Source organism: Acanthisitta chloris, unplaced genomic scaffold (assembly GCF_000695815.1).
Source record: "Acanthisitta chloris isolate BGI_N310 unplaced genomic scaffold, ASM69581v1 scaffold23583, whole genome shotgun sequence".
Taxonomy (NCBI): Eukaryota; Metazoa; Chordata; class Aves; order Passeriformes; family Acanthisittidae; genus Acanthisitta; species Acanthisitta chloris.
The window spans coordinates 32724-53380 of record NW_008663591.1 but is presented as its reverse complement, the minus strand read 5'-3'; the positions used below and the strand labels follow the sequence as shown (position 1 = coordinate 53380).

Here is a 20657-nt window from a genome sequence, read left to right as displayed (position 1 = left end):
ATCTCCGTGTCACCAAGATATCAGAGGGTTTTGGTCCCAGGCTGGAACCATACAGCAAATGTCTCCTGGTGGGGAGCTTTGTTTATCTTCTGCTGTGTGAAAGTATTGTGATGATATGATAGGAAGTGTCAGCAGGCAGGACAGTCCTGCTGTTTGATCTTCCCTTGCACTGATGGGGGGGAGGAGTGTGTGCAGATGTTGCACAGAATTATTAGAAAAGGTTCCTGTCTCTGGTGGCAAATGGCTTGAACACAGTCAGGTGAAGTGATGCCATCTGTTCAGGTGTTGAACTAGGCTCACTCTGATGCTATAGTCCCTTGCCTTGAGCAGAAGTGATCTGCTCTGTGTGGTTAGCTTTATCTTCCTGGTTGTTGTAGCCACAACTCTTCTTTATCCAGGACATCGCTAATTGTAGTCTATCTAAATTGCCGTAATTATCTGTATAATGCTAACACATATCTATTAATTCCAGCCAACTACAATGACTTATACCAGTGGTCAGTGGAATCCTACTTGGACTTCTGGGCAGAATTCTGGAAGTACAGTAACATCGTTTGCTCTCGCCTATATGATGAGGTAAGTTCAGTGTTTATCTTGCAGTAAGTGCAACACAAAGGGGAAATAAACTGGTTTTACAATCAGTCTTTTGACCTCTTCTTGGAACTCGCACAAGTGATGCAAAAAATCTGTCAGGGGTATATTTCCTTGTGTGGGGTTTCTTGAATTACCTTGTGTGCTTGGATGGTGGTTGCTGATACACTTTAGGCCAGTGAAATCCTCAAGTTTTATTGTCCTAAACAGTTCTGCTGTGGTGTCCTTGAATAAACTGGTTTTACAATCAGTCTTTTGACCTCTTCTTGGAACTCGCACAAGTGATGCAAAAAATCTGTCAGGGGTATATTTCCTTGTGTGGGGTTTCTTGAATTACCTTGTGTGCTTGGATGGTGGTTGCTGATACACTTTAGGCCAGTGAAATCCTCAAGTTTTATTGTCCTAAACAGTTCTGCTGTGGTGTCCTTGTGGAACTCTTGCATTTCCTGCTTGCTTGTGAGTAGTCTACCAGCATAATGCCTTCTGCTGTAAGATCATGCTGGTTTTGTAAGTTCTGGCATACAGTCAAGTTGATGTTTGTCTTCCCTGAGTCAGCTCACCTGATAAGCACACCTGTTACACTCTTGGCTTTGTAGAACTGGTTATGGAAGCTCTGCAGTCAGGTGTAGGCTTGAAATACCTCTGAGGGAATGGTGGTGGTTGAATGCAGTTATGGGTAGAATACCAGACTATGCCACAGAGTTGCTTTGGAATAAAGGTGACTCTGAAGCTCTTGCAAATGGAAGGCAGAGTCAGAGCCCTTGTACAGTCCTGGTGTAGGATATCAACATCACCCTGTGGTTTTCTATCTGAGGAAGATGGTGGACTAATTACTTCAAAAGCTTGAGGCAGAGGAACCTTCCTGGGACTTAGTAGAGAGAACTGGACTTGTGTGTTAATCCCTGGAGACCATCTGTTCCAGGAACACTCAGTACTGCCAGGCCTGCAGAGGGGACTAGTAAGTTTCTTTTGACTTTGCCTGGTTTATGAATTTCTGTACTGCATGATATGGTAGATGAAGTGATTCCTTGTGCCATGGACCTGTGTGCTCAGGTGTCTTCATGTGACCCACCCTTCAGAAGAGTGAATTCAGCAAGAGTGTAAGATCTAGCCTTATTTTGAAGTGTGTGGTCTTGAAGACTGTAAACACAATCTTCTGTTCTGCCTATAGATGGTAACTTTAAATCTGGCCAGGTTGGTTTTGGGTGCTGTGTATTTTCTTTACATGTTGTGTACTGCTATCAAGCTTATTTTTATAACTTTCCACTTGAACTCAAATTGCCTTGAACAAGCAGTTCAGAAGAGCTAGGTAGCACCTGTATATCTGTACTGAGCAAGCTGGACAATAACTCTTGTTCTCTTGCCTTCCAGGACTGGTACTCCTGGACGTAAGTCCCTCCAGATGCCACTGATGGCTGAACTGGAGGGAGACTGAAGCAGGAGTTGGTGCCTTAAAAATGGATGTTTCCTGAGGATGAGAAGCAAGAAGATGGGGGGTGTCTAGGAAGGCTTTAACTAGGCTATTTGTGAGCTCTAGGCCACTGCATGCCTGTTCTGTAGTGGTCTTGCTGTGATGTGAGATACTGAGACAGAGGTAGAGTCAGCTGAGAGACAAGGGCTGCAGGAGATGGCCTGAGTCACTGGTTATGGACATTGCTGTTTGACTTTCCCTCAGTGGCAGCTTCAAGGCTTGACTGCAGCTTTCTCACTTGCTGTTAGTCCTTGCCATTGGGCCATTTCTTCTGTATATGTCAGGAAGAAAAGCAGATCACAGTAACTGAGCTGGTCTGTGGTAGCTAAGGAGCTGAGAAGTTTGAAGTGTCTTACAGCTTGATCCTGGCTGTCTGTTGGAATTAAGCATTATGCTTTGAGGGAAATAAAACTTTCCACGAACCAGAGTTGACTCCGTTGTTCTCAGCCTATGAAACAGCTTCTGCTTTCACTGGGCATTCTAAGAACAATGATAAAATCTTGTGTATGTGTAACCCAGGCAGTCAGTGTTTTCATTTACACTTGGTAAAGGTTTTAGGTACGTGATGTGGACATGCTGATATCGCTCTGTAGTAATTGATATCTGTGTCACTTCTGAAAAGAACACAGGTACTTGCAGTGTGCAAAGCTACACTGACATGGCAGCATTGGTGTTGGTATGCCAAATGACAAGTAGCTTTTGATTTTAAGTGAGGAATGTAGTCTAAACTGATTCTCTTTGGCTGTGAGAAGCTGTTGGTCCTGTGGAGGAGCCTCTAAGGGAGAGATCAGGTCATTCATGTAACACAGTAGCACTGCTGAAGAGATTGGGCTTAACTAGGAGTCATAGGTGTTACCTGGGAAGAAAATATTGGAGCATCAAGTGTGTGAGTCTAGCACCTTGTGCTAGTGCAGCTCTTTGAAGCTCTTTGAATCCTCTTTGAAGGATTTTTTTCCACTTCAGGAAAAAAATAGTTATGTTGGATCATGTCCTGGAAAATGTTGAAAACATTCTGCTTGCTTTTCTTCAAGCTAAGGAAGTTAGAAATGAGTCAGTTCTAAGAGCAGCTTCTAATTACTGCAGCAATATATGTTAGTATAAAAAATATATTTCTGCAGCCTGAGCTGATAAAATGTGAATTTTATAAACTCAATTCTTGCTAGTTGTTAGGGTCAAAGAGATCTACGTGAGTTCCCATTTTTAGAAAGCACATTTGGAATGAAGTGATGCAGTAGAGCACTTCCACAGGAGCTTTAGCTTCACTTATAAATCAGTTTGAGATTTGCCTCCAGGCCTTCATACCCTGCCCATCCTGAAGCACAAACCCATTAGGTTTTGGGGAATGGAGGGTATTTTGAGTTCTGCCTGGCTCTCAGAAGAGCCTTTCACTCTCTGAAGGAATGCTGTTCCTCTAATGCATGTGCAATCCAGGAGAGAGAACCTGAGGGTATAAACTGAAGCTTTCAAAAACACAACTGTAAAATCAAGTTTCTATTTAAAGGTTTGAAAACACATGTGCTGCTGAGCAGTTGAATTGCTGAGCAGTGGAGCATTTTGGAAGGAATTCAGACCTCTGTGGCTTATGCTGAGGGGTTCTTGACCTATCACTGTTACTAAAGGTATAGACTTAACTGTGACTTACCAAAGGGCAATTTAATGCTTTGCTGGGGAAGGTGGAGGAAGTTGTTTCAGCTGAACCTATTTTTGATGACTTTTCATTGCATTTTTCAATTCTTTGCATGTCTTAGTCCTAAATGGGGAGTTACTTAATATGAGTTCATTAGGTTGTTCAACCATATTCGTCCTGAAAAATGGAGAATTGGATTAAAAAGCTTGAACTTATTGAACTATGTAGCTGATTATTTTGAATTACCATTGTCTGAGTTCTTGGTCACTGTACCCTATGACTCATGCTGGGGAAGAATGGGTGCTCACACCTTCCTGTGCTCTCCCTGCTGTAAGAGGGAGGCTCTGCAGTGTGGCCTGGCAGAGTTGAACTGTGCTGCAGCTCAGTCCCTGTTGAGGGGGTATTTCCAGAGGCAAAACCCTCTGAGCACTGTGGCTTGCCTGTACCTTGTGGTCTGGGTGTAATCACATGGTTTATTTATGTTTTAAGTGGTTTGTTTTACTTGTGTATTAAGGGCTGGTCCAAAGGTAGAACTGTCAGCAAGGAACTTTTTCTAGTTTTGTTGTAATGACGTATTTGCTTGTGACAGTTGACAAATAATTAATCTTTCCAGGCCACTAATTACAGGATTCAGTGTCTGTTTGCCATCTGTAACCTGGGAGAAATGATTCTTGCCTAATAGTCTATAAAGAGCTTGGAGTTAATTTGCTGATTTCAGTACAATGCTCTGTTTTCCAGTAATATATTATATTTTTTCCAGGTGGTTGATACATCCAAAAGTATTGCAGATGTCCCGGAATGGTTTAAGGGCAGTCGGCTGAACTATGCAGAAAATCTTCTGAAGCACAAGGACAATGACAAAATTGCACTGTATGCAGCAAGTAAGAAACTATTCATGGCTTGTATTTATGTTCACAGGACTAAGCCTTACAAAACAGCTCTGCTGTTGATGAAACCTTGAAATAAACTGGCTTGGGGAGGAGAAATAAGGTTAATAAAGTTGGTGACTCTGCACACTCTATGATAGAGCTCTGCAATAAACCCAGCAGGACGTGCTCTGGAATATAGATCTTGAAAGTTCTTGACAAACAAAATGAGGTTTTTTTAGACTGCTCAACTGTGTTAAGGTAGTGAAGATCCTACTGAGTTTAACATCCCAAGTATATGAGGTATCATTTCGGGTTTGTCAAACACTCAGTGTTTGCCTTCAGGAAGCATTTTGGCACTGTTGCTTGATAATGTCCTTCCCACCCTCTTCCTATGTTTTTTATTTTAGGAATACTAAGGACTGCATGGGGTGTAGGTAGGAATGAACTCTGACAATACAGAAAGGATGAGTATGTGCATGGAAGACTTGGAATTTCACTTTTCTGGAACACTAAAGCTCATCCTAATTTTTTTTATTAGACCAAAGATAAGTCTAGTGAAATACCTGCATACTCATGCAGAGGATGGTAATGTTAAGACAAAAAAAAGGCCCTTTCTCTGTATCTGCTGACTTTAAGTTTAAAAACCAATTCTAGATTAGCTGTTAGATAGGATTAGCTTCCCTGCAGGTGTGTGAGTGCTTCCTTAGGGAGTTGTATTCTGAGCTTCCCTTTTGCTGGGCCTAATCCTTATCATGAGACTGACCAAGCAGTGATGCTTCTTAGTAGCTTAACAATGAACAATGAAGCCTTGTAGCTAATTAGCAGAGAAAACGATGCAGAGCTATGGATTGATTGTGTAGGTATTAAAAATGTCAGATATATAGAAATCAGTTTGTTACACATGTTGCTGTTCTGATAGCTGTTCAAAAACCATGTGAGAAAACAATCACCTACTGCTGAAGAAATACTGATCAGTTGCATTTTACTGCTTAGAGGTATTGAAGGAAAGCTCTCTGATCATGTATATAAAATCAACTACCAGTTCAGAGAGAATGGGGAAGTCTCTGACCCAGTTTTGGTGTAATAAGAATTGATCTGCTGAAGTCTGGTAGAAATGAGGCTTGTAACAGAGAGCTTCAAAGTGATGGTCTCATTGCTTTCAGGTTCTGAGCTCATTAGAAAAGCTTTTTATGTATTATTTAATGGAGGAAAAAAAAATGGGTGTAGTTAAGTACATCCTGTGAAGCACCTGAAAGCCAAACACTGATTAGTAAGTCAACTCCAAATGTATGTACAATTGATGTGATTGATTTCTCAATGGTAGAAGCTAAACATGCAACTTGAGAACAAGTGGAGTTAAATATTGTCACTTCAAATTATCGAAGGAGTTATTATCAGTTTAGTGAACTGCTTGGTTTGACATGTGGTTACACTGCCCCTGTAGATCTTCCTCCTTGTTAGGAAGTCATGGGTTGTACCAGAGACTCAGTGCTCTGTGTGTCACATAATCACAAGTGACAATAGCAAAAGGAGCAAAATTATTTTCTGGTTAGTTATTGAATCAGTGCTGGAGTGAACACATTTGTTCCTCTGTGGTGAACAGACTTGCACCTGCATTTCTTTCATGACCTTCTGCTGTGTTTAATCTTCTTAAGACCTCTTAAGTCAGAGTATTTTTTGTTAACCCCATGCTGCTAGGTCAGAGTGGTGGTTCAGGAACCTGGGTCAGGTTTGTGTGTTCACTAGGGATGATTCTGTGGGAGCATCAGAGCACAGGAATGTAAATGTAGCTCTTCTAAACAGTTTCACTTGTTGCTGGCTCCCACTGTGAACCTTTTTTGTGATTCCCTTCTCCTGGGGCTTTAATCATGGTGCTATATCAGAGTCCCATTTCCTGTTGTTCTGTGGGAACACACTGTTGGCAGTCCCTGCTCAGTGTATGAACTAGGTGTTACATTGGCTTCTGTGTTGTTTTGCATCATGACCTGCTCTTTTGCTCTGTCCAAACTTCTTGGTATGAAAGTTTTAAAAAGGCAGACGAGTGAAAAATAACTCTCTTGGCCCATTCTTGGCATGGTGTTTTCATAAATTCTGGATACTGGAAACAGGACAGGCCAAATGGTTTGCAGGAGTCACATGGAGGAAGTACAGGAAGGGACCTTTCAGATGACAGATTTTCCTTTCATAACATTTAGATTTGTTCATTTTGTTTCACAAGTGATTTATTAACAGCTTATGTAACATCTGACATTCAGTACACAAGTGAAAACAACCTGCAGATGCTTTTAGAGATGAATGGAGTCCAGTTGAGTTTGTTTGCTTTGTGCTATGTTGGCAAAGTCAGGTGTTTAAAAAGCATATTGAAAGTCAAGCCTGTATGTACATGACTTTTTAGTCAGCAGTAACTTGCTGTCATAAAACTTAAACTTGGCAGCTTAGAACTAATGAGAAAACTCATCAAAAAGAGAAAAATGAATGGGTTTTTTCCATTATTAGAAATTATCCTTGGTGAGTGCAATCCATTCACTATGAATGTTCTTGGAGAACTCACCTTTCTCCAGTGAATAGTTTGTGGTTTTGTATGTTTGTGTCTAGAAATGTCCTCATGCTACTGAAGTAATATCACTGATTAATATTTCCTGTTAAAAACAAAAGGTTGGTAACATAATAGGAACTTAAAAAAGCAGGAAGGGTAAATATTAGTGGGAACTCTTCCCTTAAAATTGCTTGTATTCTTCCAGAATTAGTTGTTTGTACTCTGCTTGTGTTGCAATGCCTAATTTTTGACTAGTGGTTTAAATTTTCTTCAGGGGAAGGCAAAGAAGAAGTCTTGAAAGTTACTTTTGAAGAACTGAGACAAGCTGTAGCTTTGTATGCTGCAGCCATGAGGAAGATGGGAGTAAAAGTTGGAGACAGAGTTGTGGGTGAGTAATTTCTGCAATGAACAGGAGATATTTTCTTGAAATACGCAAGTGCATAGTCAGAGTTACAGAAACACGAGTGTATTTCACAGAAACATTCCTAAAGAAAAGGCTCTTACGCTGCTATATTTACATTTGTGTGAAATACATTGCTAGAGGGAAGGAACTTGGATTAGCTTGCAGGTTGTCTAGCACTGGAGGGAGAAGGAAACCACCCCTTAAAAAGCTTCACGAAGGTCTGCTTCATAAACAGTTGTCTAGCACTGGAGGGAGAAGGAAAACACCCCTTAAAAAGCTTCACAAAGGTCTGCTTCATAAATGCTCTGGAAGCAGAAGTGATGGAGACTTTACATCTAGGTGAGCTTTGACTCACAAGGCTTGGCAGATTCTCTCAGAGGCAGTCTGGGAAATGATGGTCCCAGGTTGGTTGTTCTGGTGCCAGTTGGCAATTCCTGACCCTGCAGCCCGAGGTAATGCAGTGCTCCGTGATCTGTAGTTCCTGAGAACTTGTACTGTCTTCTCCCCCCAGTGCTTTTGGGGAAAATCTCTTCTAGAGCAGTGGTAGTGAGCAGCTGGTGGGCAGGAACTTTTCAAGTCATACTGGTGCAGAATTGGTGGTTAGAACTCTGATCCTTTCACCAAATCATCAGCAGTAATACTTCCTGTCACAAGACTGTCATGTAGATTTTTTTTATAAACAGTTTTTTGTCCTGTGAATGGCTTATATAGTCCAGGCATGGAAAGGAGTTACTCAAGTTGGTCTCAGTTCAGTGATTTCTAAATTACTGGGTTGGATCTTCTAGCTCAGCTGCTTTGTCTCTACTTCATGTGCTCTGTAACACACCTTAGTTTTGTCAGTGAGCTGCAAGTCAGACCTGCAATATCCTTGGAGCTCCTTGACTCCCATCTGCCAATTATGGTGTGTGTATCCATTATACTCCTGGAATTATATGTTCCTTGAGCAATACTTGGCCATTATACTAAGTGTGTGTCAATTCTTACATGATGCAAGCCCTAAGTGATGAAACTGTTTTCTGCATTAAACCTGTGTCTTGAAAACTGGAAGGGTGTGCTTTATTATATTTTAAACCCACAGAGATGACCTGAAAATGTACAATATACTCAGTAGAGCTCATTTCATGCATATAGTATAAGTATTCTCTGGAACTGGTAACTGATCATACAGTTACCACACCTGGTGCCTTGGGGCAGTAACACAGGATGTGCTTCTACTGCTTCTGAAAAATCAGCTTCTCAACAGAATGGAGATACTCTGTTAATTTTCTTGTAGCAGCCTAACACCTAGTCAGCCTGTCAAGTTCTGATGCCTTTGACACTTTATTTTAAAATCTTGAGCTGTTAAAATTACAGGAATGTAACCATTAACATGGTTTTCCTGTGAATTTCACCTCCATGCTTTGCTGCCTCTAAGACAAGACTGCTTTAACTTTTCATTAGACTTAACATATCCCCTAGTTTGTTCACTACAATTTCTGTTTGCATCATGACAGTAATAGTATGGTGAAGGTGGAGGTGGGTGAATGTGGGTGGACAAGCAGCAGTATCAGCACTTTTTCAGCTTGATTTCATGCTTCCCATCACTAAGGAGACAGCACTTAATAGTAAACATAATTGGAGCAGATGTGTGGTGAAACATATTTCTTTCTCTAAAGATGTCTTGCAGTACTCAGTGATGCTTGAACAGTTGGAAGAGACATACAATACCTAATGCAAGCTGCACAGATCCACATGTGAGGTACTCCTGGTCTCCCACTTGGCCATCTGTTTGGCAAAGCACAATGACTGAAATAGGAATAAACTAAAACTGGGAGTATATTTCTCATCTCTGGTTAAGTTGCTTCTATTCTATCCCTGTAGCCAGCTTTGCTCTGTTACAAGTCAGCAGTTAGTCTAATCTTCCCCATGTGTTCACACAAAAACATCCTCAGCAAAACATCAATGAATGATATTGTTTAAAGCTGGTATTTTATCTATAGTAACTGTATTAGCCCTGGTTGCGTACGTGGGGTTTAAAGCTAGCTTTGTAAGGAGATTAGCATGTTACTAATAGTCTCAGACCACAGCAGTGTTGGTGGGATGGCCACTTTGAAGTCCTGCAGGAGCATGAAATGAACATTGAAAAGGGAAACTGGAAGTCTGTCTTTGATTATCTTCTGTTTGAGAGCTGCTGTGGTTCAACAGTGTGAGCCATTGAGAAGATACTGCAGTTGCAGCTCCCTATTTCCTTCTTCCTGATGCATTATTTCAAGGTTCAGACAAAGTCTTTGATGCAGGGTCCCAGTTCAGTTGTTTTTTTTTCATTCAGATGACTCTGAATGTTTGGGTGCCTGTTTTGGATGCCTCTGAGTGCACATTTATTCTATTTCATAGAGGCATTAGATGCTTGCCTGGAATGTGGTATCAGCACTCTGAGAAATGAGACTTTACATGTATTTTTCAGCACGATTATATCCAGTTTTGGACTACAGTTTTTACCTATTCTGTTGTTCAAGTACTGCAGTGTAAATAAACACATCTGAATGTAATCTCAGTGTGTGCTAGATTAAGCAAATAGCAGCTGACAGAAAATGCTGTCCTGAGCAGATCAGGCTGTAAGTGGCTCTTAAAAAAAATCCAGACTGTTTATAAGATACCATTTGTCCTGCTTAAAGATTTGTCACAGGGTATATGTCAAAGGAAAGCTTTTGTTTCTTTGTCCTTATGGAGATTGTATACTAAAAAGTCAGGAGTGCTGCTAGGACCCTTGGTTTGTCATACCCTGATATCCCTAGCTGATAAATTCCCAACTCCTGTGTTTTAAACCTTCTATTTGATTGCTTTCTAGATCACCCAAAGTAGGAAGATCTTTTTAGTAACAGAAGGTGGTTTGCACCTTTAACAGCTTCAAGAAAGGAACAAGTTAATATACAGAGACAGAGAAATACTTCCTGTAGCCTTCACCCATGTTGACAAATACTGGTTTTGATGCTTAGTTGAAACATGGAGCTCTAGGTAAATGTATGAACAAACATAGGATGAATATCTAAGTTAGCAGCACTATTTTACTTCTGTAGTACAGACCTTCTATACCCAGGTCACTGCTCTGTGACCCCTGATGTTAATTCAGCTAAAGACATTTTGCATCAACTTTGTCAGCAGCATTCCTGTTTGTCCAGTTTTAGACACTTGGGACCTGTGTCAGCCCACGGAATACTTTGAGGGGCACAGGCAAATGCAGGGAGTGTCACATACATGGCAGTGGCTGTCATCAGTTTGTAGAACCTCTACTATGAGAGAGGGAGAAATAACTTCTAATGATAATTTTCTTTATATTTGAGAATCCAGTTTTAATCTGAAGGACTGACAGAAATAGTTTGTCACCTAGTGCTGGGAGCTGTTGAGAGACAGGGCGTAGGTTTGTGCATTGCTAGGTTTGGAGGATCTCTACCCAGAATAGACCCATATTTTTACTGGTGTTACCTGGTGCTGGGACAGATGTGTGTGAAATCCCAGTACAGGCTGCAGCCATTGGGTAGAGATATAGAATGCAGAGGAAGTTGCTGTGCTTGCTTCATCCCTTTGGGCAGTTTTGGCTGGTATCCTCTAAAACTCAACCACCACCTCAAAGCCAACTGACACGTGAAACTAATGATTTAATTGTCTGGTTCACCATCAGCAGAGACTTGTGTTCTTGCCTTGAGGGCTTTTGTGTAGGAGTGGTGAAAAGGAGAACTTGCTTATATAGAACTGAAGCTTGTAAGCTATGGCAAGGTAATAACTGCTCCAAAGCATGGAGAGAGATCTTTCAGCTTTCATTGCACTCTGTCCCCCTGATAATCCCATCAGTGGGAACATTTGGCATCAATTAAAGAACTGCTTTCGTCACACAGAATGACATTTCAGTCCGTTCTGGTTCATATCTTTTCAGTTATCATTAGGGAGTAAAATTACTCTTACAAGAAAAACCCCTAAGATTGTGGGATACTGTAGCCTGTACCATAAACCTTGACCCTTAGGGGCAAATAGCAAAATAAACAATGCCTTTATGGGCATGAGATTTTGCACTCTATGTACTTAAGAACTTCACTGAACAGAACACAAGCTGCAGGCAGTTGTAGGGAGTAATTTATATCCGAGCATGGTATGAGGCTTTTATCCACAGCTGTGTGTTTTTCCAAAAGTTGTTAGGCTTTTAGGCCATAATGCTGTTTTCAAATTTAGTACTCCCAAAAAGCACAGCAGATTACAGCAACTCAAGTGGCTACACTGGTTTAACAAACTCATTCCACTGATTTATTATTATTTTTTTTTAATTCTGAAGAAAAATCTCAGCTTAAATTCAGACTTCTTTGTAAAAAGTAAACTTTATCTGCAAAAGGTTGGGATTTTTTTCAGCTGTGTAGAACCTCACAGAAATCCAGCTCGATACACTCCTGCTTGATAAAGTTAATGTTTATAGAAATTGCTCTTAAGATCTGTGATCTTAGTTCCTCTCCTGAAAAGTACATCCCTAAGTATCTTTCTTTGAGAAGTGCCTTGTCTGGTAGGTACTTGTGCTGCAGCTTCCATGGCAGGCCAAGATCTGTCAGTGCTCACACTGCTGGTAAACAGGTTGGAAAACATTTTTATTGCCATTGTTTGCTTTCAAATGCTGAATTCTAATTAGATCTCAAAGATCTGCAATTAGGCCCATCCTATCCTTTTGTTAAAGTATTTGACCATCCTTTTGGTTGCTTAAGAAGGATGATCTGAAACTCCAGGTATTTCATCTGCTTTAGTGTAGTTTGTGAATTCCAGTTGCAGATTTTCATGTGTGGGTTGGATTCTGATCAGTGGAGAGTCAGTCCCAGCCACCAGCACCTTCTGGAGAGTTGCTCAAATTGAGCTCACTGAAAATGTAACTTTCTTGACATTAATTTATTCTCTATGTCTTGATAAATTGAATTGAAATCATGAGATCTTGCTGCAAGCTAATGAGATAAACCTGAAGAGCCACATTTGCGTGGGAGCATTCCAGGGCCTGTCCCACTGTATTATTCCCTTATCAGCTGAGACACTGGTTTTGCTTGTTCATGTTTAAGGTTCTGGCAGTGTCTACCAGACAACATTTAGCTTTGTAAAGCTGAATTTCTGCTTTTGAACTTCCATCATCTTTCCTTCCAGATCTCCTTCCTTCTCTACTGGCTGTTCCTACAGATCTGTTCTATTCCCCTGCACGATGCTGTGTTCTTAGTACCTGTGTGCTCTAATCAGAAACTTTCTCCCCTCCCCAGTTTTTCTTTTCAGGATTCTGCCCTCTTATCTGCTTATTGGTTAAGTAGAAACATTTGTAAATTGGGACTAACTTTGTAGATATAAAAACTGATTAAACTATTTGTATAAATGAATTTAATTCTTTGAGCAGATTTGACTTTGAAGGATGTTATGATTGTGTGGCAAGATTTAAAGGATGTTTCAGCCTATTTTTTTTAATTTTTGGAAAATCTGTTTTAACTGGCTACTGCATACCTTGTATTTACTGTTAAGATTTGTTAGTTTTTAAGTGTTCTTCCATCTCTAATCATCCAAACTCTACCCTAGGTTACTTACCAAACAGCATTCATGCAGTGGAAGCAATGTTGGCTGCTGCAAGCATCGGAGCGATCTGGAGTTCCACATCACCAGACTTTGGCATTAATGTGAGTAGCCTTATTGCACGTGCAGAAAAGCTCTCCCTGGGCTTCAGAAAAATGTGAGGGTGATAAATTCGAGTGGCAAATCCATTCTGTTCACTTTAGTCTTGCTGCCACCTCCTGGCACAGCCAAGTGCTCTGGATTTTTCTCGAGCTGCCACAGCTGAAGGAAAACCCACACTTTGAGCTGTCAGTAATGTCTGTCAGCATAGTGATTTGAGTAGCTGTAGCAACTCACTGTTGGGATATTTTCACATGGTCTTGGTGGGCTTTTATTATATTAAATGTACAAATGAGCAGCAGTGCAACAGAGCTGTCTGGGGCTTGGCCCTTCTTTCCCAATCTTGCCTCAGTTTCTTTGCCTAAGTAGTCTCATCCTTTGCCTCCTGTGTGGGTGAACTCAACAGCACCTTAGCTGGTCTTTTCCAGAAAGCTTTGCCATCATGGTGAGGAATTTCAGGCTAATATCACTAACCTGTTTAACTCTTCCTCGTAGAAATAAATGCTGTGTCTGAGAGACAGTAAAATTATCGTGACATCCAAACAGATTTTAATGTGCCTTGGAAGTTTTGGTTGTATATTTCTGCTTCCTTTGTGAAGTTTTTAGCACACATCAATGACAGATACAAATCACTTCTAAAATGGAGTGTTGAACCTTTCTTCTGTCTAAAAGTTTACATGACAGCGTGTGGAAAATGGTGTTCTGTGCTCTGCAACACACAAACAATACAAAGTTTTGAGGTAATAACCTCAATTTCAGTGTTTAACCAGAGTAGGTGGGAAAACGTGTGGAATGGCCCTCCCTGGATTAGCACTAGAGGGCGGCAGCATTCCACATCCTTCACTTGAGAGTGTATCATTGGGAAAAAACCTGATTAAAAAATCATTACAGCGTGTAATGATCAATCTGTTCTACAAATATTTTCTGCTTGCTCAGAAAATGACAGTATGGAGTATTTTCTTTGCAATGTGATTTGATCTCTCATCTGGGGGAAGATTGTTCATTTTGCTTGCATTACAGAGCTGTGGTATGTTCTCTGCCCATGTTGATGTGCTGTTATTTTCAGTGCTCAGCTTTATTTAGTTTTTGTGATAGTTTTTTAAATGAAACTTAGCCTTGGAGCAGCAGTGCCATCGATATCATTTATTCTCCTTTGGCTTAGCAGCATGTTTTGGCATGAATTCAAACCCCAAAATCTTGAGGGAGATCAGCAGAGGTCCTTAGAGATATATTGGCTTCCACCTAAAGGAAAAGATATTCCTCCTTCTGTGCAGTTGCATTAGTCCTGTTAATGTAAATGAAGACTTTTGTTTGTGTTCTGGGAAGTCATGTAGCATTTTCAACATTTCAAGTCCAATTGTGTATCTCTGTTTTGTGAAGCTTAGAAATGTCACTTTTCAGAGCTGCCTACACATTGCAGGCTCTGAATGCCATAGAGCCAGAGATGTTCAGGAAGTGCTGTCAGGGAACCAGTGAGCTCCCTCCCACGCACGATGCCACTCTTGGCAGCTTGTGCTTCATTTCTCTAGTCCCTGTTACCCATTTACATATTCTAATAGGAGAGTGCTGCTCTGGCCTGTGCATTTGTTGGATACATCAGCTTATAAAGAAGCTCTGCTCTTAGAACCAGGTGAGGAACCTTTGGTGAGCCCCAGCACAGTCAGTGCAGCTCCATTCATGGGACCCTGCACAATTTTTAGCACTGGATTTTAGGCTCATAGCTATATCTGGTATACCTGAGCTTTTCCTGAAAGCAACTCCTTGCTGAGCCATCTGCTTGGATTAAAGTTCCAGTGTAGCAATTACATGTTCCATCTGTTTGTATTGCCTTTGTATCATACCAGGCTGCCCTGTGGGATTTGATCCTGCCAGTGCTAATGAATCTAACTGGGTGTGTTAGCAGATTTGGTAAGACCCTGAGAATTGGAGTCATCTCTGTTTCTGATTCACACTTCTCTTCAGATTTGAGTCTTCTGTTAAAGTACCCTTCGTTGTCATTGGGTTTCATTTTTAAACATCAGGCAGCATGGAAATGGGGGATGTGTGCTCTGTGCTCAGCAGAAATGTGTGTACACACGTGTGTGTGTGTGGCAGCTTGGCCTGCTCTTGGAAAAAGGTGCAAAGAAGTAGGTATAATATACCTAAGAAAGCAGGAAATTTGATTTCATACTCCCTTAGAGTGGCTGTGATGTGTTAATTAAATCTACATTTCTAAGTTTGTTAGATAACACATTAGAGGCTTCTTGAAAACTTCTTATGTCACCAAAACAGATTCTGGTGGTTTTTAGTTTTAAACTAATTGATAAAGTTTATCTCCTGATTTGGTAATAATTTGTTTCCCATTTTGGCTCCACAGTAGGAGACAAAAGAATAAAGAGTGCTGGGAAGAATAAGCACCATAACTCAAGCCTAATTTTTGCAACATGATTTAGGAGATTTGTTCTTGAACAGTTAGCTGACAATTTTACAGCATTGAGTAATCTCATGGTTCTTAATGCTTCAAGTGATGTAGCTAGAGAGGGATGAGCATCACTGTACACTGAGAGCTTTTACTAAAAGGATTTGCTTCCTGCTGTTGGATACAAAAAGATCCATTTCTGGTAGGCTGCTGCATGCACTGTACATGGCAAAAAAATAAATGCCAGAAGGGTTTTAATCTCAAAAAAAATGATAGCTGTGGTAAATTCCTGTAAACAGCATAAGCTACAAGAGACACCTGAAAATTTAGCATTTGAATGTGTCCTGCCCCAGAGATTCTAAAGGAGCTGTGGTAGTTTTTGTTGGGGTATGTGTGTTCAATGTTTAGGTGTTTTGATACAAAACAGTGGTGGAGTTTCCTTTGTAGCAGGACAAAGCTGTGTGTTCATGGGAAGTGTCAGCTCACCATGTGATCAATGCATCTTCCACAAGATTGGTGTGTTTGTTCTCCCCCCTGCAGACCACCAGACACTGGTGCACTGTCAAACCAAGGGCACACAGAGCACCTGCCTGCAGGAGCAGCCAGGACTCCTGTGTGCTCTGTGTAAACTAAGTGTCCAACTCCTGCTCACACCACAGGTGCTTGTCCTGTCTGGATGGGTTTACAGCTCCTCAGGATGAATTTCTAGCTCCTTAGAGAGCCTTGTGAGCTTGACCCTTCTGTGAATGGTGTTCTGTGGTCCATGGGGATTTTATCTGTGTTACTAGTTGGTATATTTGGGGTCATGAAATAGATTAATACAAACCTGTTTTACTTTATAGAGAACTTGTCTGAGTGAAAGACATGCAGACAATCTTTTAACAACTCTCCTGTTAATTCCTGTCCTTATTCCATGCTTGAATTGAAATGTGCATTTAGCAACCCCTCAAGTTTCCTATTGTAGCAATTAATTTCATTTTTAAACTTACTTTTCTCTTTGTCCCTAGGGTGTACTGGACAGATTTTCCCAAATTCAACCTAAGCTTATCTTCTCTGTCGAAGCTGTTATCTACAATGGCAAACAACACAACCACTTGGAAAAGCTGCTGAGGGTGGTGAAAGGTATTTCACTGCATCCCATTTAGTCCTAGTTGTGCTGTAGTTCTGTGAACACTCAGAGCCTGCACTGCCACTGCAAGTGCCACTTGTGACTGTCCTTCCTCCTTTACAGCATCTCTGTGGCCACTTGGATTTTCAGAACTGATTCAAGTAAAAAGTCTTCTGTGTAATTCCAACAGCTTTCTGCTTGCTGAGCTTAAATAGATCTTATCTGTTCTGCTTGCTGAAGTTAAATTGATCACCAGAAATTAGTCAGCAGTAGAAGTAAGGGAATAGGGGTTGATGATAGCATTTTTGAGCCCAAGCAAGATGCTGCTGAAGACAAATGAAGAGATATTACAGCAGTAAAGCTTGCAGATTTACACCTAAAAGGCTGGCAGTATTGAGGAAACTATATCTAGGCTAACAGTTAGTCTTTTGGGGCTTCAGTGTTCAGAATTATTTCTGTTACTTAGTTCATTACACTGTGTGATATGACCAGACAGAGAAGACCTTTGGTTTATGTAACAATGTAGGAAATAATTTTTTTTCTTCTTCCTTCCAGGGCTTCCAGATTTAAAAAAAGTGGTGGTGATTCCATATGTGTCCTCAAGGGAAACAATAGACATTTCCAAGATTCCAAACAGGTAATGGGAGCTTGTGAGCTGTGACTGTCCTAACTAAGGATGGATGCTATGGAAACTTCTTGACTGACCTCCTGAACTTAAAAACGCTGGGACTTAGCCAGATTTAATGTGGGTCCAGCTTCATGCTGAAAACAGAAGTAGTAGGTTGCTGCAGATGTTTTACTTCTTCAAATTCACTGTTGGTATTAATAGCTTTCAAATGAAGGCAGAATTCAATGGGTTATAGCATGGGGAAGAAAGTGACTTCCAGAAATGAATAATTTAAGTGACATTTTTAGTGTTATTGTTTGGTTTATTTACTGGTTTGGATTACATATGTTGGAAGTGGTTGAGTTCCAGACTTGGAGACTGTTTGTTCCAATCTGCTTTGGGCTGTTAAAACTGGCAGCTGGTCACAGGGGCAGATTTATAGGCTTGATTTTGTTGTGTTCCATCTCAATATTATACTGATGTTTTATTTTTAAAGCTGAAAAAAAAGGAAACAATAACTAGCAATTCAGAGAGGAGGAGGAATAAAAATAGTATATTTAGAGTAGAAAGCTTATTGTAGAAGAGCTATTGGGTAAAGAGGTAATTGAAATGTTCCTTTTTTTCTTTTCATGCAGTGTCTTTTTAGAAGACTTTCTTGCTACTGGGAAAGGAGACCAGGCCCCTCAGCTGGAGTTTGAGCAGCTGCCTTTCAGTCATCCTCTCTTTATCATGTATTCATCAGGCACAACAGGGGCACCAAAATGCATGGTTCATTCAGCAGGGGTATGTCTTCCCTCCTGGGGCTGCACCATCTATATTTAACTGCCTGGGCTACATTTCTCCTGTAATGGTATCATTTTAAGGAAGAATTGATTGATTGATGACAGTTTTTCCAATAACTTGCAGTGAACTTTTCTGTTTGTAAGTGGCTGTTTGAAAGCAAATATGGATTGCTAAGAATATCAGGTATATTGGGTTAGAGATCAGTGTGGAGACCTTTCAGGTTTCAGGGGGTTCCTGGCAGCAAGTGTCAGTCACAGAAGCACCAGCAGAACTGGCCTGACTGATACTTACAGAAGAAAAGCCAAACAACTTGAATTGGGTGTTTGGAACTGATTTTTGCACAGTGATAATATGAGGCCCATAGGGAGCTTAGTTTTTATTATCTAGATTGCTTTTTACCTTAAACTTTACTCCATGTTTATTAGTTCAGAGTATGTCATCCTCAGCAATCTCTCTTTTTTTAAGCAATCATAGATAATGGTGAAACTTTCACTCTGCCACTAATGCAGTCCTTAATAAAAGGCAGTGCTTTCCCCTGAAGAGAGGCAGAATATGTTGTCTAGTGCATTTGTCCCAATGTGTATAAATGAAGCTGCACAACTATTAGCCAGAGTGAATTTTTCTGCTATTTGCTCTTGACTGTCAGGATGAGCATCCTGTGAGGTTGGCTGTGGAGCTGTCTGGGTAGCCTGAGGGCAGAATCCTGTGATGCTGTGCCCATAGTATGTACCTTCTTGCCTCCCTTTGATGGCAAGGACTGGAGGATTTGCCCACAGACAAATCCCATGCTGCCTGTAAACACTCTGCTTTATATATCATCAATAGGAGATGATACCAGGCAGCAGGTGACATAGAGAGTGGTCCCTTTGGGACACAAATCCAGTGTTTGTGAAGGAGAAAGGAGATATGTTTTGAACTTTGACAGCTGTTTTGAAGCTGTCCTGGCTTTAGACTGGTTAAGTACTTGCAGAGGTGGATTAGCAAAACCAGGACAGATGTTTTGTTCAGTGCTGCATGATAAACAGTAGAGATGAAAAACACCAGGGATTTATATCAGACATCAGGACTTTTCTCTGTTGCAAAGTTTCTCTTCCTATGCTACGTGTGTGGCTGCTTAGCTTGTCCTGAATCATGACTCTGCTCTCATCTGAATCATCCTTTCAGTTTATACAGAGCTACCTTAGAGTTTAGGCACACACTACTCATCCTTGCTGGGGAGGAGAGCAGGTGATGGATGGATGAATAGGGTGTTGTTTGCAATGATTTCATTCCTGTTGAGCAGCTCTGTAGTTGTGTATTAGAGTGACTTTTTCTCTTAAGTTCTGGTGCTAACACCTCTGGCCTAAAAGCAAATTTTGCCTTAGAGGCCTCAGTGGTTTGCATACTTTGTATGTGTCAGTTTGAGCAGGGCCTACAAATAAAGTCCATGCCAAGATGTTTTCAGATGTATTCTGCATGCTTGATCCTGTGGTTGTTCTTGGCTTAATCTTGTTTCTACTGGAATTAATAAGGGGATTCTCATTGATTTCAACAAGGGCAGAATTTAGCTCACTGTCTTTGTCTCACTTTCCAACCTCAGATTAACCCAAGTTTGGTTTTGGTAGTTAAAACTGCAAGAAAAGATGACATTTCAGTGAAGACATTTCAATTATCACTTATTTATAGTCTACTTCAGTGCTGTTTTGTTACTGTACTGATTTTAGATGCCAATAGGCAGCTTACTTTAAATTCACAGCTCAGTTGATCTAATTCTGCAGTATGTTTCTGGTTTATTTTCTCTGCACATGTTCTGTTTTCTTGATACACAGTGAAAAGACACATGTAAATAAAGAAAATGCAGCCAGGTCATGGGAGATGATTTAAAAAATGGTGCCTTAGAGAGAGTAGGCTGATTTTGGTCTTGGAAGCAAAGCTGTGTGGTACTGAGCAGTTGGGTGTGCTACAGAAAGACATTTGGAAGGTTCTTATTCATAGAATCAGCCAGGTTGGAAAAGACCTCCAAGATCATCAAGTCCAACCCTACTGTGGTCACTAGACCACGGCACTAAGGGCTACATCCAGTCTCAGCTTGAAAAAGGAGAGAGTTCTTTGATAAAATCCTCATCAGTTCATTTTTCTCCATCTTGAGCACTTGCAAGACTTGGGCTTAAACATTTGCACTGCTGCAAACTTCTTGTGTTAGCTGTAAGCAAATCACTCTGAGGATTTTTCACGCTCAGCCTCTTCCTGAGCACTGTGCAGAGAACAGTGCTGGTTGGAGACCAGGGTGAGCAGCCATGAGTAGCTACTCATGGCTCACTCTCAGCTGTGTAACTGCTTAGCACTGGTCCCTCATGTGCCATAGTGTGGCTCAGGAGCAGCAGTGCCTGCTGATTTTTGACACTCCAGATGCTCAGCACTTTACCCAGCCATATGCTGAGCCCAATGAAGACAAGCAGACCAGTAAGTTTTATCAGCTGCCAGATCTGTGTCATGAAATGCTAAATGCTTGGGATTTATTTTGAGGGTCATAGAAATTCTATAAATAAACAAGTTCTATAAATAAGCCTGAGAGAGCATCTTGGGCCATAAGCTCTTTAGAACAGCTCTGCCTCCTCCCACAGTACCTT

At 40.9% G+C, this 20657-nt stretch overlaps 1 protein-coding gene across 1 annotated transcript in view; it reads left to right on the top strand.

The window, feature by feature from the left end:
* Positions 1-472: 472 nt before the first annotated feature.
* AACS (acetoacetyl-CoA synthetase) overlaps positions 473-20657 on the top strand; it is a gene marked incomplete at its 5' end in the record, with an annotated part of 34221 nt that continues 14036 nt past the window's right edge. The window contains 7 exons of the mRNA XM_009071057.1: positions 473-576; positions 4450-4570; positions 7369-7482; positions 13060-13157; positions 16558-16672; positions 17214-17295; positions 17901-18048. Of these exons, the coding sequence (XP_009069305.1) occupies positions 473-576; positions 4450-4570; positions 7369-7482; positions 13060-13157; positions 16558-16672; positions 17214-17295; positions 17901-18048 (782 nt within the window). The remainder of the gene's footprint in view (positions 577-4449; positions 4571-7368; positions 7483-13059; positions 13158-16557; positions 16673-17213; positions 17296-17900; positions 18049-20657) is intronic.